Below are 24515 nucleotides of genomic sequence, written 5' to 3'. Positions count from 1 at the left end.
AAATCTGAATCTGAGCCCATCTGCAGAAGCAGTGTTGAGCCAGTTCACACTTAAAAAGAAAGAGTTCCAAGTTCAGTTCATGCAGATGAAAATGAACTAGTTCACGTTCACAGTTCATTTTTTATTGGGACGATTCAGGTGACAAACGTCCAGTCATGTGTTTGGTTCTGAATCGATGGAGTCGGATCATGTCTGCGTGTCGCTCATTTTAACACTGAGTCCTGACTGTGAGCGTCTCGTGTTGTACTGAGCACAACATGTTGACGAGTCATTTTCATGATGTTTAAATGCAGCCTCATAAACTGTGGAATCAAACCAACACTCAGTGACTTCATGTGCTGATCAGGTCCTGATAACTAGTGATGAGTGTTTATTAGTTCCAGTGAGAGCCGAGTGGAGGAGGACACAGAAACTCCAGCTCGGTACAAACCAGCTGCAGCTTCTGCTCTGATCATGAAGCAGCTGATCACTGAGCAGCTGAGACCAGAGAAACTCTGTGTTTCACTCTACAAAGTCACTGGCGGCTGCTTCAGGAACGCTCTGATCTCACTCGCTCTGGCGAGTGAGTGGGGTTATGGGCGGTATTCTGCGCATGCGTTAATGCGTTAAAATAATTAACACGTTCATTCCACAAATTAATAATCACACGTTAACGCGTTAATTTAAATATACGGCTCCAGCACAGTGATCACTTGGATTTCTCCACATCTGATCTAGTTGCTCTTATATGTAAATGAGAACAATGAGATTGTATATCTACAAACCAAATGTATTCATATATTTACGTATACATACGTATACATACGTATAAACAAACACACACACACACACACACACACACACACACACACACACACACACACACACACACACACACACACACACACACACACACACACACACCTCCAGCCAGTAGCCACTTCTCCTTTAGCGGTCTCAGGGCCTGGAGCCAATCTCAGCTGACACTGAATTTCAGTCTCCAATCAACCTAACTCCAATCTTCATGTCTTTGGGTTTGTGGAGGAAGCTGGAGAACCCAGAGAAAACCCTGCAGACACCAGGAGAACCTCCTCCTCACAGAAAGGCTGCACTAACAGTGTTGACCACTGCAACACCATGCTGCCCCAAACAATGAGAACCATTTAACACTGAGTGTATTTGAAGAACGACTCATCTCCACTGATTGAACATGTTATTGATCATGTCTGGACTCACCGAGCCTTCCTGCAGTTCCTCACAGCTGGGATCAGTCTCCGTCGACCCTGGTATGATGTGTTGAACTTCTCCAGGTCCAACTCATCCAGAACCTCCTCTGACATCTGCAGCATGTAGGCCAGAGCTGAGCAGTGGATCTCAGAGAGTTCCTCCTTCGATCTGTTCTCTGACGTCAGGAACTGTTGCATCTGCTGATGAACTGAGTGGTCGTTCATTTCAATCAGACAGTGGAAGATGTTGATGCTTCTGTCAGGAGAAATGTCATCACTCTGCATCTTCTTCAGGTTGTTGATGACTCTTTGGAATGTTCTCTGTCCGACCCAGCAGGCCTCCTAAGACTCTCTGGATGATCTTTGGATTGTTCCCTGTCCGACCCAGCAGGCCTCCTAAGACTCTCTGGTTGGACTCCAGACTGAGGCCGTGAAGGAAGCGAACAAACAGGTCCAGATGACCATTTGTACTGGTGAGGGATTTCTCCATGGTTCTCTTCAGGAGGTCATCCAGGAGAAGGTACTGTTTGTGTTCCCATATGTTCCCAAGAAGTTGTTGAGTTCTTCTGTGTTCCTCTTGGTGTAACAGTGGAACATGTAGACTGCAGCCAGAAACTCCTGAACGCTCAGATGAACAAAGCAGTAGACTGATTTCTGGAAGATCACACACTCTCTTCTGAAGATCTCAGTACAAACTCCTGAGTACACTGAGGCCTCTGGGACATTAAGACCACACCGCTCCAGGTCTTCTTGGTAGAACATGATGTTTCCTTCCTCCAGATGTTTAAGCGCCAGCCTCCCCAGCTTCAGGAGAACGTCCCTGTCAGCCTCCGTCAGCTGCTGTGGAGTCGTCTCATGTCCCTCACCGTACTTGTTGTTCTTCCTCTTTGTCTGAACCAGCAGGAAGTGTGAGTACAGGTCAGTCAGGGTCTTGGGCAGCTCTCCTCTCTGGTCTGTGGTCAACATGTGCTCCAGAACTGTAGCACTGATCCAGCAGAAGACTGGGATTTGACACATGATGTGGAGGCTCCTGGACGTCTTGATGTGTGAGATGATTCTGCTGCACAGCTCTTCATCACTGAATCTCCTCCTGAAGTACTCCTCCTTCTGGGCGTCAGTGAAGCCTCGTACTTCTGTGACCCTGTCAACACATGCAGGAGGGATCTGATTGGCCGCCGCAGGTCTGGAGGTTATCCAGACGAGAGCCGAGGGAAGCAGATTCCCCTGGATGAGGTTTGTCAGCAGCACGTTGACTGATGACCTCTGTGTGACATCAGACACAACCTTCTTGTGGTTGAAGTCCAGAGAAAGTCTGCTTTCATCCAGGCCGTCAAAGATGAACAAAGGTTTACAGACAGCGAGCGTCTCTGCCGTGAGCTTCTGTAACGCTGGATGGAAAACACGGAGCAGCGTGAGAAGACTGTGCTGCTGGTCTTTCACCAGGTTCAGCTCCCTGAACGAAAGCACAGTCAGCAGACCCACATCTTGGTTTTCTAAACCCTCTGCCCAGTCCAGAGTGAACTTCTGCACCGAGAAGGTTTTTCCAACGCCAGCGACGCCGTTGGTCAGGACGACTCTGATGCTGCTCTGCTGGTCAGTTAAGGCTTTAAAGATGTCGTGGCACTTGATGGGAGTGTCGTGGAGGCTCTTCATCTTGGAAGCCGTCTCAAGCTGCCTCACCTCATGTTGAGTATTAACCTCTTCACTCTGTCCCTCTGTGATGTAGAGCTCAGTGTAGATCCTGTTGAGGAGGGTTCTACTTCCTGTTTCATCAGTTCCTTCAGTCACATGTTCACATCTCCTCCTCAGACTGAGCTTATGTTCATCTAAAACCTCCTGCAGACCACGATCTGCTGAAAGACAAGAAACAATGTCAGAGACAGAGAATCTGAGAATCTGCTGATTGTTTTCATCAGATACAGAAAAACTACAGAAAATAAAAGCTTTTTAACTTTGTGCTTTTATAACGATGTTAAATGTTGATGCTGTATGAAGGAACAAAATAAAACAACATGTGCTGATGTCAGAAGTGAAGACATCAGCAGACACATGTACAGTGCTGCTCTGACCGGCTGTCTGAGCTCCAGCTCCTGTTCTGGATCTTTGTCCACACTGGGGACAGGAGGAGTCTCCTGAAGAACCAGACTGGTCCCAGTATGAGGTGATGCACTGTCTGCAGAACCAGTGTCCACAGCTGGTGGAGACTGGATCCTTCAGGATGTCCTGACACGAAGCACAGCAGGACGACTGCTCCTCCTCAGAAACATGACTCCTCTTCCTCTCTCTGTGAAGACATTTCCTGATAACTCACATGTCACAGTCACAGGTTGTCATTACTTCTGTCAAGGAGGTTTTGTTTTCACCCAGTATGTTTGTGTGTTGGTTGGTTTGTTCGTTAGTGGGATTATAAAACACCACTGAACAGATTACCAGTAAACTTGGTGGAAGGATGTGTCCTATGAACCAGATCGGGGGGGGGGGAGTGTGGTGGAATTTGGTGCAGATCCAAATCAAAATGAGTCTCTAGAGAATTTCTAAGTGGTTTCATAAGGAGCGTGTTGGTTCTTGGTGGAGGTCTGAGCTCTTTGAGTGATTCTGAGAGATTAGTCACCAACTTCAATGAAGCTGTGTCCTAATGCAGGGGCCACACTAGAGGAAACTAAATCCTCTTCAGAGCAGGTCACAGTAGAAACAGTCTCTTACTCTGTGTGTGAGGGTCCAGGTTCATTTCTGAATTTTAGAGGAGGATCCATGGACCAGTCACTCTTCAGAGACACACAGCTGGACCCTGGAGACTCTGCTCTCAGTCTGTGGTCCTGACCTCTGCAAACACAAACATGTTTTTATTCAGAACACATCATTCACTGGTTCATTCTCTGAGGATTCAGTTTGGAGGTTCACGTGTTTGTAGCAGGTCTCTTACTTTGTGTGTGAGGGTCCAGGTTCATTTCTGAATTTTAGAGGAGGATTCATGGACTGGTCACTCTTCAGAGACACACAGCTGAACCCTGGAGACTCTGCTCTGTCCTCCTCTTCCTCCTCATAACCACTCATCTTCAGTCTGAGAGGAAAAACACTGTAAGCGCAAAGGAATCAGGACAAACAAGTCTATCAAAAAACACACACACACACACACACACACACACACACACACACACACCAGCTAAGGTGACTGTAACGTATGATTCTGAAAACACGTTCTGTTATTAAACACTTGATGAACAGATGTGATGAAGATAAAACGTGAAACTGTGAGTTAACTCTGTTAATTAGTCCTTTGAAGGCTCTTTGTTCCACAGCTGCTGTTCACATCTGTCTCTGGGGATCCGATCACATGAAACTACGTCTGTCACCAGGTGTGAACTGACAAACTTAGAGTCGTGTGATCAGCAGACGGATGTTAACAGCAGGTGTGAGAGTGTGACAGTAAAACTTTCATAAAGTTGTGTTCACACTCACCTGCTCACTTTTCTTCCTTCTGCTCATCCAGGTGAAAATGGAGTCTGACACTTCCCTGTTCTCAGGCTCCTCCTCTCTCTCTTTACAGTAGATATGAGAGTTGCTCACAGACCATTTAAAGCTGCAGTGTGTAAGACTCAGGTGAAAGGATCCATCTTTGGAAATTAAATATAAAATAATCCTAGTGATGTTTCCACTACTGTGTTTCATCTAAATTGTATGAATCACAGTTTTCTTTAGTCTAGAATGGGAAGATCTGTATCACGTTATAACGTGAAACTCAGCATGTTGTCCTGTGGAGTGGAGCTTCCTGAAACAGCCGCTCACAGGAGGAAACAGTGCATTTGTTGGGGACTATTTCCAGCGGCGGATGGAGCTCTATGGCACAAACACATGAGATGTGTCAGGCTGTGGATGCACACACAATATATTCATATCAACAAGAAGAAAAATATAAAATATCACCAGACTTATTCTTTTAAACGTCTTCTCCTGATAATCAGACTCAGAGAGTTTGAGTTTTGGGCTGTGAATCATCGATTAAAGTCCGTCCTTCCTCTTCTGGTTATAATACTGAAGGATTCACGCTTCCTTCTTTTCTCATCTAACAGCTTTGACTTCTCTTTCTTCTACTTCCCAGCCTATGTGTATATTACTGAATATAAGGTAGTGGTCACATCCAATTGTTGAGTCTTCCCATACTTCCCACTCACATGTCCATGCCACCTCACTTGGTATCAGTGTCAAATCCAGTGCTGAAGTGTTACCTGTGTGTACATCTATCCTTGTCCCTCTCCCGTCGTTAATACATATTAAATTACTATCCTCCAATTGTTGTTCTATTATCTCCCCATGTGTGTCCGTCTTTCTCCCCCCCCACAATGTGCTATGTGAATTAAAATCCCCACAGCAAAAGATATGATTCCTGATCTGTACTTGTATCTGCTTGAGTTTATTGATTCCTAATTTCCTGCATGAGTTATAGTGATTTATGATGTTAACTGATGTTGTGCAATAATGCATTAAACGTGATACCATAAAATGGTGTGCTTTTTGGCATTCAATAAATTTGGTTATCAAAATAAAATATTGAATATTAATATTAAAAATGTTAATATTAAATAATAATTTGAATTGATTAAAGTTACCTCGGGGCACCACCCTTCAAAGGAAGGGAAAAGATAGACAATTTATTGATGAAGTCTCATAAAAGTACTAACTACAAATTTGGAACTCTGATCAACAATTAAATTAATAACTACAACCAAAATTACCATATAGATAGTTATCTAAGCTGAAGGATATAGAGTTCTTGACAGTGTAGAGGTTGGCAAAATTTACTTATGCAACATTAATGAAAAAACATGATGTGCTGTTCGTCGTCCAGTGAAGTCGTTTTGCTGGTTGTGGTTCTGCTGTGCGATGCAGCTCTTATGCTGAGTTGTTGGGCAGGACCCTGCGTCGCTGCCTCTTGGAAAGGTTTAGCAGTCTCCGGTCAGGCCTGCTTGAAGGTTGGTAGAGCTTGGATTGGGAGGAGGTTTCCTTGGTGAGGTGAGCTACGAGCTGTCCACCTCTCCTCCATAAAAGAGTGAGCTGGACAGCCACCCTTCTCCTCTGAGAGGGTTCGTGGAAAGAGATGAGTCGAAAAGAGACAGAAGAGAGGGGGGACATGGCTTATATTGGCCCAGTGACCTCACGGGTCACAGGGCCCAGAGTGACCAATAGTGGTTGAAACTTGTGTCCCCGGTCGGTTTTCACACCTCTGTGTGACGTGAGTTCTGGAGGCTCTGGTTTTCTCCAGAACAAAGGACATGCGGCCTTGGGCTTTTGACTACACATGTAGGCTGAACTGTAGTTTGCAAATACCATGTCCCAACACTGTCCTTCTTTTGTCCATATTTCTAACACAATATATTCTTCTTCTTCTCCTTCTTTCCCCTTACTGACATCTCTGAATGGAATACCCCCTATCACACATAACCACAGTATAATTGACGATTCTATAGTCCACATTTGGTTTCAACCATGTTTCTTGCACACAAACCAAGGGGCCTCACACACACACACACACACACACACACACACTTACTTCAATACCTGCTGTCTGTTCAGCCGTTGTTTGGCCACCAGGGGACAGGAGAACAACCTGACAATGAGTATAATAATAATTATAATAATAATAGTAATAATAGTAATAACCAGGGATAACATCATCTTTATTGCACAGCATCCTGTTATCTAATAAACAGACGAAAACCTGTTTTAGTTTTTCAAAAGGAAATATTTATTGAAAATGCAATTGTACATTTGTATAATACAAATCCTCTTTAACTTTAAAATATCCAGTGTTTGATATGAACAAACACAGAAAGAAGTTTGGTCCACAGAGAAACATGCATCTATAACGCTCCACCGTGCTCTCCCTGTGTTTTCTGTCATCGATAATTGAACCAAATCAAAGTTTGGTTTGTTTCTTCTCCGCTTGGACCAAATGTTTCCACCAAATAAAAACAGCTTTGCTCTGTCGAACTCCAATAAATAAATAAAGTGTCACATCCACAGGAACACACAGGGAGGATGGTGGACTGGACACTGTGTGACAGCTGATCTCAGAGCAGCTCACCTCCTCTGATTCCTCTGGAGCTCTGTCTCCACTCTGCCTCCCAGCAACAAGGCCCAGTCAGAGCCGCTCTACACACAAGCTGCTGCTGCTTCAGCCTCTGGATCCTCAGGACACAGCTCAGCCTCCGTCCACACACACTGTCCTCTTCACACTCACCTTCACTAAGACCGCCTCCATCTGTTGAGAGAAGAAGACATCAGTGTTTCCAGAGACTCACTTCATCAGCTGTGAGTCAGTGATGCAGCACATCCAGTATAAAGAGCAGCAGGGACTTCAGTCCTGTTCAGAGGTGGAGCAGCTTCCTCTCTGCTTCATGTTCACGTGTTGGAATGAACACGCTAAGAGCTAAGTGTGTTTCCTCTGCATGTCAAAGTGCAGAGTGGACACCTGAGAGGTGGATTTACTGCTGTTACAGGTGAAGACATGTTTCACTGTGTGAGCACGTGCACATAAAAGGCGGGGTTTACTGCGTATGACCAATCACAGACATGGACAGTTTGACTGACAGCAGAGCCTCATTTTCACAACGAGGATCAAACTGTTCTATAATAAAAATCAGAGGAGAACAAACGTCAGAAAAGGTAAAAATATATTACGTGACCACGATATAATAATGTGTGAGCGAGATAAATAACTCGAGGCCACGAGATCTGAATCTGTTGTTTACTAACAAGCAGTGGAAGAGAAGAAGATTCTTGATGAGAAACGTTTGAATCCCAGGATGTGACACAGTCTCACTGTCTCTGAGGACACACACTGACTCTGAGGACACACACTGTCTCACTGTCTCTGAGGACACAACTGACTCTGAGGACACACACTGTCTCTTAAGACACACACTGACTCTGAGGACACACACTGACTCTGAGGACACAAACTGTCTCACTGTCTCTGAGGACACACACTGACTCTGAAGACACACACTGTCTCTGAGGACACACACTGTCTCACTGACTCTGAGGACACACACTCTCACTGTCTCTGAGGCACACACTGACTCTGAGGACACACACTGACTCTGAGGACATACACTGTCTCACTGTCTCTGAGGACACACTGACTCTGAGGACACAAACTGTCTCACTGTCTCTAAGGACACACACTGACTCTGAGACAAAACGTCCTGAGACACACCTGTCTACCTGAGGCACTCACTGACTCTGATGACACACACTGACTCTGGACACAGCTCACTGACTCTGAGGACACACACTGACTCTGAGGACACACAGTCTGAGGACACACACTGACTCGGAGGACACACTTCTCTAAGACTATGGAGGACACACTGACTCTGAGGACAAACTTCTCACTGTCTCTAAGGACACACACTGACTCTGAGGACAAAACGTCACTGAGGACACACACTGTCTCACTGACTGAGGACACACACTGACTCTGAGGACACACACTGTCTCACTGACTCTGAGGACACACACTGACTCTGAGGACACACGCTGTCTCACTGACTCTGAGGACACACACTGACTTTGAGGACACACGCTGTCTCGCTGACTCTGAGGACACACACTGACTCTGAGGACACACACTGACTCTGAGGACACACACTGTCTCGCTGACTCTGAGGACACACACTGACTCTGAGGACACACACTGTCTCGCTGACTCTCAGGACACACACAGTCTCTGAGGACACACACTGTCTAACTGACTCTGTGAGGACACACACTGTCTCACTGTCTCTGAGGACAAACACTAACTCTGAGGACACACACAGTCTCTGAGGACACACACTGTCTCACTGACTCTGAGGACACACACCGACCCTGAGGACACACACTGTCTCACTGTCTCTGAGGACACACACTGTCTCTGAGGACACACACTGTGGTGGAAACCTCTGACATCACTCCTCAATAGAAACACATGGACCTATCTTCAGGAAGCTGACTGAGTGCATCTGGTGTTTTGGTGACAGGATGAGTCTGGAGAGATTGAGATGTTCTGGGTGAGTTAGAGATCAACTGAACCAACCAGACGTTGATTTAAACTTCCCTTATCCGTCCCTTTAAGGAGAGTGTGCACCACACAACAGTGTAGAGTCACTGTGGTCAGTGGGCGGAGCTTTTATACGGGTTCATCTCCAACTTAACCTGGAGCAGGTTAGCCGTTCATCATAAGTTTCCATGGTGATTTACCTCGTTAAGAAGTGAACGAGCTTCGTAGGACTGAAAAAACTAAACCTGAAGTTAACCTGATAACCACAAATCCTGCTTGGTAGCACAGACCCTGGATCTGTACTGTGATACTGACTGTGTTTAGTAAAATACTGATGAAAGCAGCGTGGACTGACTCCAACCATCTACTGACCTCAGAGTCTCCAGTCGACAGGTTGAACTCTGCTTTAGATCAAGCAGCTCCTTCACTCCTGAGTCCTGCAGGTTGTTGTAGCTCAGATCCAGTTCTCTCAGATGAGAGGGGTTTGACCTCAGAGCTGAAGCCAGAGAAGAACAGCTGATCTCTGACAGACTGCAGTCCTCCAACCTGAATAAAGAATAAAACTTAACTGTAAATTAAACTGAGTTCATTTGTGAACATAACATACAAATATTCATGTGAGCACAGACTCATAACATGGAAGATAAATATGAAATCAGACATGTTGGACTAAAAACGAATCCTGATTCAGTGAAAATAGATAATTTGGAGCCGGTCTCTGTCCTGCAGATCAGTTTAGGAAATCCAGAACTAAACTCAGTGTTTTAACAAGTAGCTGAATATTTAAAATGTCACAGATTAATTAATGAATGGATTCAAGTTATGTACGAAGAGGAATTGTGTTAAATTAGAATTAAATGAGATCAATTGGGTATAAACTGTTTTATAGACATGAGATCTACAAAAGTCAGTCAGTGAACTGACCTCAGAGTCTCCAGTCGACAGGTTGGACTCTGTAGAAAACCACACAGCTCCTTCACTCCTGAGTCCTGCAGGTTGTTGTAGCTCAGATCCAGTTCTCTCAGATGAGAGGGGTTTGACCTCAGAGCTGAAGCCAGAGAAGAACAGCTGATCTCTGACAGACTGCAGTCCTCCAACCTGAATAAAGAATAAAACTTAACTGTAAATTAAACTGAGTTCATTTGTGAACATAACATACAAATATTCATGTGAGCACAGACTCATAACATGGAAGATAAATATGAAATCAGACATGTTGGACTAAAAACGAATCCTGATTCAGTGAAAATAGATAATTTGGAGCCGGTCTCTGTCCTGCAGATCAGTTTAGGAAATCCAGAACTAAACTCAGTGTTTTAACAAGTAGCTGAATATTTAAAATGTCACAGATTAATTAATGAATGGATTCACGTTATGTACGAAGAGGAATTGTGTTAAATTAGAATTAAATGAGATCAATTGGGTATAAATGCTGTATTATAGACATGAGATCTACAAAAGTCAGTCAGTGAACTGACCTCAGAGTCTCCAGTCGACAGGTTGGACTCTGTAGAAAACCACACAGCTCCTTCACTGCTGAGTCCTGCAGGTCGTTGTAGCTCAGATCCAGTTCTCTCAGATGAGAGGGGTTTGACCTCAGAGCTGAAGCCAGAGAAGAACAGCTGATCTCTGACAGACTGCAGTCCTCCAACCTGAATAAATCATAATAATAAACTTTATTGATATAGTACTTTTTGAAAACAGAGTTTACAAAGTGCTTTGACAGCAAAGCAAGAAAAGTAAATAAAAACTTGAACCCATAAAAGCAGTAAAATGACAATAGAGATAAATGAACAAGTAAATAAAAGGTGAAACTGATAAAAACACAGTAAAAACACAACATCACATGAAAGCAAGTCTATAAAAATGGGTTTTAAGAAGTGATTTAAAAGAAGTCACTGACTCTGCCTTATCTCCTCAGGGGGCCGTTCCAAAGCCGAGGGGCCCTGATGGTAAAAGCACGGTCACGGTTTAGTTTTCAACCTGGACTTTGGAACAGCAGGATCCACCTGAGGATCTAAGGCTGCGTGCAGGAACATACGGGCTCAATAATTATGTGATGTAGTTTGGGGCCAGATGCTTTAAAAGTGATCAGTAAAATCTTAAAATCAATTCTAAAACAGACAGGGAGCCAATGGAGAGAAGCGAGGATCAGGGAGATGTGATGTTGCCGTTTAATACCAGTGAGAAGCTGCTGCGTTCTGAACTGGTTGGAAACTAATTGTTGTTTTCTTTACCCTAAAATGAGACATTTATATTTAACTGCATTATATTAACATACTTTATATTTACATCAGGAGCGGGTCCTCTCTACAGAGGAAGCCATGATTTTTACAGTAGCCCAGACCGGACAAACTAAACCTTTTGAGTTTCTATGACATCTGAAGCTACCCCAGGTTCTATTTCATGTTTGGAAGAGGAGGGTGAGGTGAGGGGTGTTCAGCTGCAACATGACAGGTCACCACTAGATTTCACCAAACTGAACCTTTAACAATAAAACATGATGTCTGACCTCAGAGTCTCCAGTCGACAGGTTGGACTCTGTAGAAAACCACACAGCTTCTTCACTGCTGAGTTCTGCAGGTCGTTGTTACTCAGATCCAGTTTTCTCAGATGAGAGGGGTTTGACCTCAGAGCTGAAGCCAGAGAAGAACAGCTGATCTCTGACAGTCTGCAGCTCTTCAACCTGGATAAAGGATAAAACTTAACTGTAAATTAAACTGAGTTCATGTGTGAAAATAACAGAAAAATATTCATGTCAGCACAGACTCATAACATGGAAGATAAATATGAAATCCGACATGTTGGACTAAAAATGAGTCCTGATTCAGTAAAAATATATTATTTGGACCCGGTCTCTGTCCTGCAGATCAGTTTAGGAAATCCAGAACTAAACTCAGATGTGTTTTAACAAGTAGCTGAATATTTAAAAAGTCACAGATTAATTAATGAATGGATTCAAGTTATGTTTGAAGAGGAATTATGTTAAATTAGAATTAAATGAGATCAATTGTGTATAAATGCTGTTCTATAGATATGAGATCTACAAAAGTCAGTCAGTGAACTGACCTCAGAGTCTCCAGTCGACAGGTTGGACTCTGTAGAAAACCACACAGCTCCTTCACTCCTGAGTCCTGCAGGTCGTTGTTACTAAGATCCAGTTCTCTCAGATGAGAGGGGTTTGACCTCAGAGCTGAAGCCAGAGAAGAACAACTGATCTTTGACAGGCTGCAGCCCTCCAACCTGGATAAAGAATAACAATAATAAACTTTATTGATATAGTACTTTTTAAAAACAAGTCTATAAAAGTGGGTTTTAAGAAGTGATTTAAAAGAAGTCACTGACTCTGCCTTATCTCCTCAGGGGGCCGTTCCAAAGCCGAGGGGCCCTGATGGTAAAAGCACGGTCACGGTTTAGTTTTCAACCTGGACTTTGGAACAGCAGGATCCACCTGAGGATCTAAGGCTGCGTGCAGGAACATACAGGCTCAATAATTCTGTGATGTAGTTTGGGGCCAGATGCTTTAAAAGTGATCAGTAAAATCTTAAAATCAATTCTAAAACGGACAGGGAGCCAATGAGAGAAGCGAGGATCAGGGAGATGTGATGTTGCCGTTTAATACCAGTGAGAAGCTGCTGCGTTCTGAACTGGTTAGAAACTAATTGTTGTTTTCTTTACCCTAAAATGAGACATTTATATTTAACTACATTATATTTACATACTTTATATTTACATCAGGAGCGGGTCCTCTCTACAGAGACAGCAATGTTTTTTTACAGTAGCCCAGACTGGACAAACTAAACCTTTTGAGTTTCTATGACAACTGAAGCTACCACAGGATCTCTTTCATGTTTGGAAGGGGGTGTTCAGCTGAAACATGACACTTCACCACTAGATGTCACCAAATTCTACACACTGAACCTTTAACAATAAAACATGATGTCTGACCTCAGAGTCTCCAGTCGACAGGTTGGACTCCGTAGAAAACCACACAGCTCCTTCACTACTGAGTCCTGCAGGTCATTGTTACTCAGATCCAGTTCTCTCAGATGAGAGGGGTTTGACCTCAGAGCTGAAGCCAGAGAAGAACAGCTGATCTCTGACAGACTGCAGCTCTCCAACCTGGATAAAGGATAAAACTTAACTGTAAATTAAACTGAGTTCATGTGTGAAAATAACAGACAAATATTCATGTCAGCACAGACTCATAACATGGAAGATAAATATGAAATCAGACATGTTGGACTAAAAACGAGTCCTGATTCAGTAAAAATAGATAATTTGGACCCGGTCTCTGTCCTGCAGATCAGTTTAGGAAATCCAGAACTAAACTCAGATGTGTTTTAACAAGTAGCTGAAGATTTAAAATGTCACAGATTAATTAATGAATGGATTCAAGTTATGTATGAAGAGGAATTATGTTAAATTAGAATTAAATGAGATCAATTGGGTATAAATGCTGTATTATAGATATGAGATCTACAAAAGTCAGTCAGTGAACTGACCTCAGAGTCTCCAGTCGACAGGTTGGACTCTGTAGAAAACCACACAGCTCCTTCACTCCTGAGTCCTGCAGGTCGTTGTTTCTACTCAGATCCAGTTCTCTCAGATGAGAGGGGTTTGACATCAGAGCTGAAGCCAGAGAAGAACAGCTGATCTCTGACATACTGCAGCGAATCAACCTGGATAAATAATAATAAACTTTATTGATATAGTACTTTTTAAAAACAGAGTTTACAAAGTGCTTTGACAGCAAAGCAAGAAGAGTAAATAAAAACTTGAACCCATAAAAGCAGTAAAATGACAATAGAGATAACTGAACAAGTAAATAAAAGGTGAAAATGATAAAAACAGTAAAAACACAACATCACATAAAAGCAAGTCTATAAAAATGTGTTTTAGGAAGTGATTTATAAGAAGTCACTGACTCTGCCTTATCTCCTCAGGGGGCCGTTCCAAAGCCGAGAGGCCCTGATGGTAAAAGCACGGTCACGGTTTAATTTCCAACCTGGACTTTGGAACAGCAGAATCCACCTGAGGATCTAAGGCTGCGTGCAGGAACATACGGGCTCAATAATTCTGACATGTAGTTTGGGGCCAGATGCTTTAAAAGTGATCAGTAAAATCTTAAAATCAATTCTAAAACGGACAGGGAGCCAATGGAGAGAAGCGAGGATCAGGGAGATGTGATGTTGCCATTTAATACCAGTGAGAAGCTGCTGCGTTCTGAACTGGTTGGAAACTAATTGTTGTTTTCTTTACCTTAAAATTAGACATTTATATTTAACTAAATTATATTTACATACTTTATATTTACATCAGGAGCGGGTCCTCTCTACAGAGGCAGCCATGGTTTTTTACAGTAGCCCAGACTGGACAAACTAAACCTTTTGAATTTCTATGACAACTGAAGCTACCACAGGTTCTCTTTCATGTTTGGAAGGGGAGGGTGAGATGAGGGGTGTTCAGCTGCAACATGACACTTCACCACTAGATGTCACTAAATTCTACATACTGAACCTTTAACAATAAAACATGATGTCTAACCTCAGAGTCTCCAGTCGACAGGTTGGACTCCGTAGAAAACCACACAGCTCCTTCACTGCTGAGTTCTGCAGGTAGTTGTAGCTCAGATCCAGTTCTCTCAGATGAGAGGGGTTTGACCTCAGAGCTGAAGCCAGAGAAGAACAGCTGATCTCTGTCAGTCTGCAGCTCTTCAACCTGGATAAAGGATAAAACTTAACTGTAAATTAAACTGAATTCATGTGTGAAAATAACATACAAATATTCATGTCAGCACAGACTCATAACATGGAAGATGAATATGAAATCAGACATGTTGGACTTAAAACGAGTCCTGATTCAGTAAAGATAGATTATTTGGACCCGGTCTCTGTCCTGAAGATCAGTTTAGGAAATCCAGAACTAAACTCAGATGTGTTTTAACAAGTAGCTGAATATTTAAAATGTCACAGATTATTTAATGAATGGATTCAAGTTATGTACGAAGGGGAATTATGTTAAATTAGAATTAAATGAGATCAATTGGGTATAAATGCTGTATTATAGATATGAGATCTACAAAAGTCAGTCAGTGAACTGACCTCAGAGTCTCCAGTCGACAGGTTGGACTCTGTAGAAAACCACACAGCTCCTTCACTGCTGAGTCCTGCAGGTCGTTGTTTCTCAGATCCAGTTCTCTCAGATGAGAGGGGTTTGACCTCAGAGCTGAAGCCAGAGAAGAACAGCTGATCTCTGACAGACTGCAGCTCTTCAACCTGGATAAAGGATCAAACTAAACTGTAAATTAAACTGAATTCATGTGTGAAAATAACATACAAATATTCATGTCAGCACAGACTCATAACATGGAAGATGAATATGAAATCAGACATGTTGGACTAAAAACTAGTCCTGATTCAGTAAAAATATATTATTTGGACCCGGTCTCTGTCCTGAAGATCAGTTTAGGAAATCCAGGACTAAACTCAGATGTGTTTTAACAAGTAGCTGAATATTTAAAATGTCACAGATTAATTAATCAATGGATTCAAGCTATGTATGAAGAGGAATTATGTTAAATTAGAATTGAATGAGATCAATTGGGTATAAATGCTGTATTATAGATATGAGATCTACAAAAGTCAGTCAGTGAACTGACCTCAGAGTCTCCAGTCGACAGGTTGGACTCTGTAGAAAACCACACAGCTCCTTCACTCCTGAGTCCTGCAGGTCATTGTAGTTCAGATCCAGTTCTCTCAGATGAGAGGGGTTTGACCTCAGAGCTGAAGCCAGAGAAGAACAGCTGATCTCTGACAGACAGCAGCTCTTCAACCTGGATAAAGAAATATGAATATTTGAATGTGTCGTCCTGTTGTTGTGGGTCGTCATCATGTCAACACAGACTCTCAACATGCTGCTGACCTCAGTCCAGTCTGTGACCTGAAGATAAATATCAGATCAGACATGTTGGACCATTGTTTCATTCATCACCTTCTTCTCTGTGTGTTTGGTCACTGAGCAGGTTTGTGTAATTAAACACTGTTTAAAGTAGGGATGGCTCCTGACAGTCACTTCCTGTTTGTTTCTATACTTATCAACTGTCCAACGTGTTTCAATAAGAATGTGTCTTATTTTGAAAACCTGAGGAGGACGAGTGCTCGGCCTCAGTCCACATGTTATTTACTGACACTTTCTTAGTGATCAGGTGCAGGTGAGTGCAGGTGAATGGAGTTGATGAGGTGGACGTGACTGACAGGCTGGGTGAGTGACAGATGACTGAGGGACAGTGAGCAGAGCAGAACTGAGACAATTTAAATAAATAATGACCCAATAAGAAAGAAAGTGAAGAAGGATTTAAGGACCTCAGAGTCTCCAGTCGACAGTTTGGACTCTCCAGTCCAGAACACAGCAGCTTCACTCCTGAATCCTGCAGGTAGTTTTCACTCAGATCCAGTTCTCTCAGATGTGAGGGGTCTGACTTCAGAGCTGAGGCCACGACTTCACAGTGAGTCTCTGAGAGTCCACAACCACCGAGTCTGTAATTAAAGAAAATATCTGTTAGAATAAAATCGGAAAACACAACATTCATACAAAACGTGATCATGTGACCCTCACCCTGGTAAATCCCCTTTTTGCTTCATGAACATGTTAAAACCTCCTCAAGAGAATCCTTTCAGATTTGGTACAAGCCTTCATTCAGACTGACAGAGGAACTCATTAGATTCAGGTGGTCTAAGGTCAAAGGTCAAGGTCACACAACATGTTTCTGGCCTCTTGAACATGATGTCTCAAGTCTGTCTTTAGGGGATTTCTTCACATTTTGACCAGTTGGACTCAAAGATAAACTGATTAGATTTCAGAGGTCAAAGGTCAAAGGGTACAGTGACCTCATATTATTGTGAATGCAACATGTCAGGAACCTGGAGGGACTGACACTGCACTGGTTGGTGGTGGCGTACAAATGCAGGGTGGTAATTCTAGTTTGACAAGAAAGAAGAATAAACGATATTTCCAGTTCTGCTTCTTCAGTTTAAAGGAACAGTCAGTGATTCTCATCCTAAACACAGAGAAGCTGTGATTTATCTGATTAATCAGATAAACAGAAAGATAAATGATAAATGACAGAAGGTGGATATATACATTTAACATTAGTTTTGTTATTGATGACAAGTCCAAATGATAGTTAGTAAGATTGAAAAATACAATAAAATCTAACTAAAACATACCACACCATAATTAAATGTGGCTGTCTCTTTGCTTTGCCTCTGAGCAAACATAGGATGATGTTATTTAGAACATTACATTTCTTTATCAAACTCAAAGAACCTTTATCTTAAACAATCGGGGCTTCTTAGCCTTTGCTCTTTTTTTTAACAAATATAGGATGGTTGAATAAAACTTTTTTCTTTTCTTTTTTAAATCAAACAAACAACCAAACCTTTACACAATTAAATGTGAATGTTAAATCTGAATCTGAGCCCATCTGCAGAAGCAGTGTTCAGCCAGTTCACCCTTAAAAATAACGAGTTCCAAGTTCAGTTCATGCAGATGAAAATGAACTAGTTCACGTTCACAGTTCATTTTTTATTGGGATGATTCAGGTGACAAACGTCCGGTCATGTGTTTGGTTCTGAATCGATGGAGTCGGATCATGTCTGCGTGTCGCTCATTTTAACACTGAGTCCTGACTGTGAGCGTCTCGTGTTGTACTGAGCACAACATGTTGACGAGTCATTTTCATGATGTTTAAATGCAGCCTCATAAACTGTGGAATCAAACCAACACTAAGTGACTTCATGTGCTGATCAGGTCCTGATAACTAGTGATGAGTGTTTATTAGTTCCAGTGAGAGCAGAGTGGAGGAGGACACAGAAACTCCAGCTCGGTACAAACCAGCTGCAGCTTCTGCTCTGATCATGAAGCAGCTGATCACTGAGCAGCTGAGACCAGAGAAACTCTGTGTTTCACTTCTACAAAGTCACTGAGCGGCTGCTTCACGTGAACGAGCTCTGATCTCACTGCGTGTGTCGCTCTGAGCGAGTGAGTGGGGGTTCATGGAGCGGCTTGTTCTGCGCATGCGTTAATGCGTTAAAATAATTCACACTTTAATTCCACAAATTAATCATCCCGCGTTAACGCGTTAATTTTGATACATATATTTAAATATGCATATGTATAAATACACACACACACACACACTCCAGCCAGTAGCCACTTATCCTTTAACGGTCTCAGGGGCCTGGAACCAATCTCAACTGACACTGAATCTCAGTCTCCAATCAACCTAACTCCGATCTACATGTCTTTGGTTTTGTGGAGGAAGCTGGAGAACCCAGAGAAAACCCTGCAGACACCAGGAGAACCTCCTCCTCACAGAAAGGCTGCACTAACAGTGTTGACCACTGCAACACCATGCTGCCCAAAACAATGAGAATCATTTATCACTGAGTATTTTTTCCAGAACTCATCTTCACTGATTGAACATGTTATTGATCATGTCTGGACTCACAGAGCCTTCCTGCAGTTCCTCACAGCAGGGATCAGTCTCCGTCGACCCTGGTATGATGTGTTGAACTTCTCCAGGTCCAACTCATCCAGAACCTCCTCTGACATCTGCAGCATGTAGGCCAGAGCTGAGCAGTGGATCTCAGAGAGTTTCTCCTTCGACCTGTTCTCTGACGTCAGGAACTGTTGCATCTGCTGATGAACTGAGTGGTCGTTCATCTCAATCAGACAGTGGAAGATGTTGATGCTTCTGTCAGGAGAAATGTCATCACTCTGCATCTCCTTCAGGTTGTTGATGACTCTCTGGATGATCCTTGGATTGTTCCCTGTCCGACCCAGCCGGCCTCCTAAGACTCTTTGGATGATCTTTGGATTGTTCCCTGTCCGACCCAGCAGGCCTCCTAAGACTCTCTGGATGATCTCTGGATTGTTCTCTGTCCGACCCAGCAGGCCTCCTAAGACTCTCTGGTTGGACTTCAGACTGAGGCCATGAAGGAAGCGAACAAACAGGTCCAGATGACCATTTGTACTGGTGAGGGTTTTCTCCATGGTTCTCTTCAGGAGGTCATCCAGGGAGAAGGTACTGTCTGTGTTCCCATATGTTCCCAAGAAGTTGTTGAGTTCTTCTGTGTTCCTCTTGGTGTAACAGTGGAACATGTAGACTGCAGCCAGAAACTCCTGAACGCTCAGATGAACAAAGCAGTAGACTGATTTCTGGAAGATAACACAGTCTCTTCTGAAGATCTCAGTACAAACTCCTGAGTACACTGAGGCCTCTGGGACATTAAGACCACACCGCTCCAGGTCTTCTTGGTGGAACATGATGTTTCCTTCCTCCAGATGTTTAAGCGCCAGCCTCCCTAGCTTCAGAAGAACGTCCCTGTCAGCCTCCGTCAGCTGCTGTGGAGTCATCTCATGTCCCTTACCGTACTTGTTGTTCTTCCTCTTTGTCTGAACCAGCAGGAAGTGTGAGTACAGGTCAGTCAGGGTCTTGGGCAGCTCTCCTCTCTGGTCTGTGGTCAACATGTGCTCCAGAACTGTGGCACTGATCCAGCAGAAGACTGGGATTTGACACATGATGTGGAGGCTCCTGGACGTCTTGATGTGTGAGATGATTCTGCTGCACAGCTCTTCATCACTGAATCTCCTCCTGAAGTACTCCTCCTTCTGGGCGTCCGTGAAGCCTCGTACTTCTGTGACCCTGTCAACACATGCAGGAGGGATCTGATTGGCCGCCGCAGGTCTGGAGGTTATCCAGACGAGAGCCGAGGGAAGCAGATTCCCCTGGATGAGGTTTGTCAGCAGCACGTTGACTGATGACCTCTGTGTGACATCAGACACAAGCTCCCTGTGGTTGAAGTCCAGAGAAGGTCTGCTTTCATCCAGGCCGTCAAAGATGAACAAAGGTTTACAGACAGCGAGCGTCTCTGCCGTGAGCTTCTGTAACGTTGGATGGAAAACACGGAGCAGCGTGAGAAGACTGTGCTGCTGGTCTTTCACCAGGTTCAGCTCCTGAACGAAAGCACAGTCAGCAGACCCACATCTTGGTTTTCTAAACCCTCTGCCCAGTCCAGAGTGAACTTCTGCACCGAGAAGGTTTTCCAACGCCAGCGACGCCGTTGGTCAGGACGACTCTGATGCTGCTCTGCTGGTCAGTTGAGGCTTTAAAGATGTCGTGGCACTTGATGGGAGTGTCGTGGAGGCTCTTCATCTTGGAAGCCGTCTCAAGCTGCCTCACCTCATGTTGAGTATTAACCTCTTCACTCTGTCCCTCTGTGATGTAGAGCTCAGTGTAGATCCTGTTGAGGAGGGTTCTACTTCCTGTTTCATCAGTTCCTTCAGTCACATGTTCACATCTCCTCCTCAGACTGAGCTTATGTTCATCTAAAGCCTCCTGCAGACCACGATCTGCTGAAAGACAAGAAACAATGTTAAGAGACAGAGAATCTGAGAATCTGCTGATTGTTTTCATCAGATACAGAAAAACTACAGAAAATAAAAGCTTTTTAACTTTGTGCTTTTATAACGATGTTAAATGTTGATGCTGTATGAAGGAACAAAATAAAACAACATGTGCTGTTGTCAGAAGTGAAGACATCAGCAGACACATGTACAGTGCTGCTCTGACCGGCTGTCTGAGCTCCAGCTCCTGTTCTGGATCTTTGTCCACACTGGGGACAGGAGGAGTCTCCTGAAGAACCAGACTGGTCCCAGTATGAGGTGATGCACTGTCTACAGAACCAGTGTCCACAGCTGGTGGAGACTGGATCCTTCAGGACGTCCTGACACGAAGCACAGCAGGACGACTGCTCCTCCTCAGAAACATGACTCCTCTTCCTCTCCCTGTGAAGACATTTCCTGATAACTCACATGTCCCAGTCACAGGTTGTCATTACTTCTGTCAAGGAGGTTTTGTTTTCACCCTGTATGTTTGTGTGTTGGTTGGTTCGTTAGTGGGATTATAAAACACCACTGAACAGATTACCAGTAAACTTGGTGGAAGGATGTGGTCTGTGAACCAGATCGGGGAGTGTGTGGAATTTGGTGCAGATCCAAATCAAAATGAGTCTCTAGTGAATCTCAAAGTGGTTTCATAAGGAGCGTGTTGGTTCTTGGTGGAGGTCTGAGCTCTTTGAGTGATTCTGAGAGATTAGTCACCAACTTCAATGAAGCTGTGTCCTAATGCAGGGGCCACACTAGAGGAAACTAAATCCTCTTCAGAGCAGGTCACAGTAGAAACAGTCTCTTACTCTGTGTGTGAGGGTCCAGGTTCATTTCTGAATTTTAGAGGAGGATCCATGGACCAGTCACTCTTCAGAGACACACAGCTGGACCCTGGAGACTCTGCTCTCAGTCTGTGGTCCTGACCTCTGCAAACACAAACATGTTTTTATTCAGAACACATCATTCACTGGTTCATTCTCTGAGGATTCAGTTTGGAGGTTCACGTGTTTGTAGCAGGTCTCTTACTTTGTGTGTGAGGGTCCAGGTTCATTACTGAAGGTTAGAGGAGGATCCATGGACCGGTCACTCTTCAGAGACAAACAGCTGAACACTGGAGACTCTGCTCTGTCCTCCTCTTCCTCCTCATAACCACTCATCTTCAGTCTGAAAGGAAAAACACTGACACTGACTGTGAGCTGAAACACACACAATGAAGCCAGGTACATAAACTCAGTGTTTCTTCAAATAGAACAGAGTCAATGCTCCTACACTGTGTCCCTGTTGTCACGGTAACCTGAGACAGTTGTAGGTTTAATGTGTTGGACTCTGCCGATCACAGCGTCGAGTCAAACTGTTGATTGACTGACAGAAGTTCATCCTGAATCGTCTTCTCTCCACAGTCCACGTGTAGAAAACTGACTCAGAGTCTGTGACAGTAAAATAATATAAATGAATAATATTAATGTTGCTGAACACTCACCAGCCTCAGACTTCACGTTTCCTCCCTCTGCTCGTTACAGTTAAAACAAAGACTGAACACTTTCACTGGCTGCTCCTCCTCTCTGCATTTACTGGAAATCACCATAGACTGTATATATACCTCTCCACAGACTCAGGTCGTGTTCAGTGACGGGGGTTAGCTCAGGTGAAGCCGAGCAGGCAACAGGCTAGGAGCTGGAGTCGCGAGCTAACGGTGACGTCACCTGTCCATCAAGTGATAATTATTCATAATATCAAACCTCTATATAATTTAAACGAGTGAGTTAGAAAAAAATTCACCCCCCTCAGAGTTGTCATGAAAGAAGAACTAAGTGATTAAGACTAAAACCGTTTTTTGAACCATGCTGTAAACAGGTTTAATTCTGCTCTAAAGTCGGGCTTTTTAACATGGGAGTCAATGGGAATTGACTCCTTCTTGGAGCCAGCCTCAAGTGGCCACCCAGTGAACTGCAGCTTTTTGTACTTCCGTATTGGCCTCATCGCTCAGCCCGGGATGTTGCCCCTTGGAAATCACGTGACTCTGTGTGTGTGTGTGTGTGTGTGTGTGTGTGTGTGTGTGTGTGTGTGAGTCACGTCCCGTGTTGTGTCGCAAGTTTAAACATGTGTCTCATAAACTGTAGAGAATCAAACCAACACAAAGTGAACCTCAGTCCTGTCCGTGTCCTGATAACTTGTGATCCGTGTTTCTGTTAAAGTGTAAAGTGAGCGCAGGTCCGAGGAGGAAACAGACTCGGACAGAGACTCGGACACAGACCGGACCTTTAATGTTCGTCTGTCCTGAAGCAGCGGTGTTAGAATTATTCTGCGGTGGAAACCTCTGACACTGTGAACGCATTGGAAAACACGAGTCATTGAGTTCAGTCTCTTCATCGATGCAGAGTCCACATCGGGATGCATCTAAGAATCGAGACCTTTCCACACCTCTAGTGTGGAACGTGGAGAAACTGAACTCTGTCAGGGCCCTGGGCCTGTACCACCTAATGGACGGGCCGGCTGTGGGGGCAGTGTGACAGTAAAACCTTCAGAAAGTTGTGTTCACACTCACCTGCTCACTTTTCTTCCTTCTGCTCATCCCAGTGAAAATGGAGTCTGACACTTCCCTGTTCTCAGGCTCCTCCTCTCTCTCTTTACAGTAGATATGAGAGTTGCTCACAGACCATTTAAAGCTGCAGTGTGTAAGACTCAGGTGAAAGGATCCATCTTTTGAATTAAATATAAAATAATCCTAGTGATGTTTCCACTAGTGTGTTTGATCTAAATTGTATGAATCACAGTTTTCTTGACTCTAGAATGGGAAGATCTGTATCACGTTATAACGTGAAACTCAGCACGTTGTCCTGTGGAGTGGAGCTTCCTGAAACAGCCGCTCACAGGAGGAAACAGTGCATTTGTTGGGGACTATTTCCAGCGGCGGATGGAGCTCTATGGCACAAACACATGAGATGTGTCAGGCTGTGGATGCACACACAATATGTTTATATCAACAAGAAGAAAAATATATAAAATATCACCAGACTTGTTCTTTTAAACGTCTTCTCCTGATAATCAGACTCAGAGAGTTTGAGTTTTGGGCTGTGAATCATCGATTAAAGTCCGTCCTTCCTCTTCTGGTTATAATACTGAAGGATTCACGCTTCCTTCTTTTCTCATCTAACAGATTTGACTTCTCTTTCTTCTACTTCCCAGCCTATGTGTATATTACTGAATATAAGGTAGTGGTCACTTCCAATTGTTGAGTCTTCCCATACTTCCCACTCACATGTCCATGCCACCTCACTTGATACCAGTGTCAAATCCAGTGCTGAAGTGTTACCTGTGTGTACATCTATCCTTGTCCCTCTCCCGTCGTTAATACATATTAAATTACTATCCTCCAATTGTTGTTCTAGTATCTCCCCATGTGTGTCCGTCTTTCTCCCCCACAATGTGCTATGTGAATTAAAATCCCCACAGCAAAAGATATGATTCCTGATCTGTCCTTGTATCTGCTTGAGTTTATTGATTCCTAGTTTCCTGCATGAGTTATAGTGATTTATGATGATAACTGATGTTGTGCAATAATGCATTAAACGTGATACCATAAAATGGTGTGCCTTTCGGCATTCAATAAATTTGGTTATCAAAATAAAATATTGAATATTAATATTAAAAATATTAATATTAAATAATAACTTTAATTGATTAAAGTTACCTTGTGGCACCACCCTTCAAAGGAAGGGAAAAGATAGCCAATTTATTGATTAAGTCTCATAAAAGTACTAACTACAAATTTGGAACTCTGATTAACAATTCAATTAATAACTATAACCAAAATTACC

At 43.5% G+C, this 24515-nt stretch overlaps 1 protein-coding gene and 1 long non-coding RNA gene across 4 annotated transcripts; both read right to left on the bottom strand.

Annotated features, from left to right (window-relative positions):
- Window positions 1-5018: 5018 nt before the first annotated feature.
- LOC118103938 (NACHT, LRR and PYD domains-containing protein 14) lies at window positions 5019-20569 on the bottom strand (the record flags this gene model as incomplete). The annotated part of the gene is given in 12 exon segments (XM_047340131.1): window positions 5019-5042; window positions 7444-7464; window positions 10227-10344; window positions 12316-12489; window positions 13195-13368; window positions 13752-13928; window positions 15351-15517; window positions 16733-16784; window positions 18758-19056; window positions 19162-20267; window positions 20270-20353; window positions 20356-20569. Coding segments are annotated over 12 exon segments (2610 nt in total), but the record flags the coding sequence as incomplete, so codon positions are not given.
- An 839-nt stretch (window positions 20570-21408) lies between these two features.
- LOC118103948 lies at window positions 21409-24096 on the bottom strand. 3 transcript variants are annotated; one of them, XR_004694986.2, is made up of 3 exons: window positions 23243-24096; window positions 21724-21861; window positions 21409-21623 (listed from the first exon to the last, which is right to left on the bottom strand). It is a non-coding gene; the product is annotated as an uncharacterized LOC118103948 (long non-coding RNA). The 3 variants fall into 3 exon arrangements; XR_004694987.2 differs by lacking the exon at window positions 23243-24096 and adding an exon at window positions 22178-22342; XR_004694988.2 differs by lacking the exon at window positions 23243-24096 and adding an exon at window positions 21967-22159.
- Window positions 24097-24515: the final 419 nt, after the last annotated feature.

This window comes from Hippoglossus stenolepis, chromosome 1 (assembly GCF_022539355.2).
Source record: "Hippoglossus stenolepis isolate QCI-W04-F060 chromosome 1, HSTE1.2, whole genome shotgun sequence".
In the NCBI taxonomy this organism is placed as follows: domain Eukaryota; kingdom Metazoa; phylum Chordata; class Actinopteri; order Pleuronectiformes; family Pleuronectidae; genus Hippoglossus; species Hippoglossus stenolepis.
The sequence above is the reverse complement of the archived record's forward strand: the minus strand, read 5'-3'. Positions and strand labels throughout refer to the sequence as shown.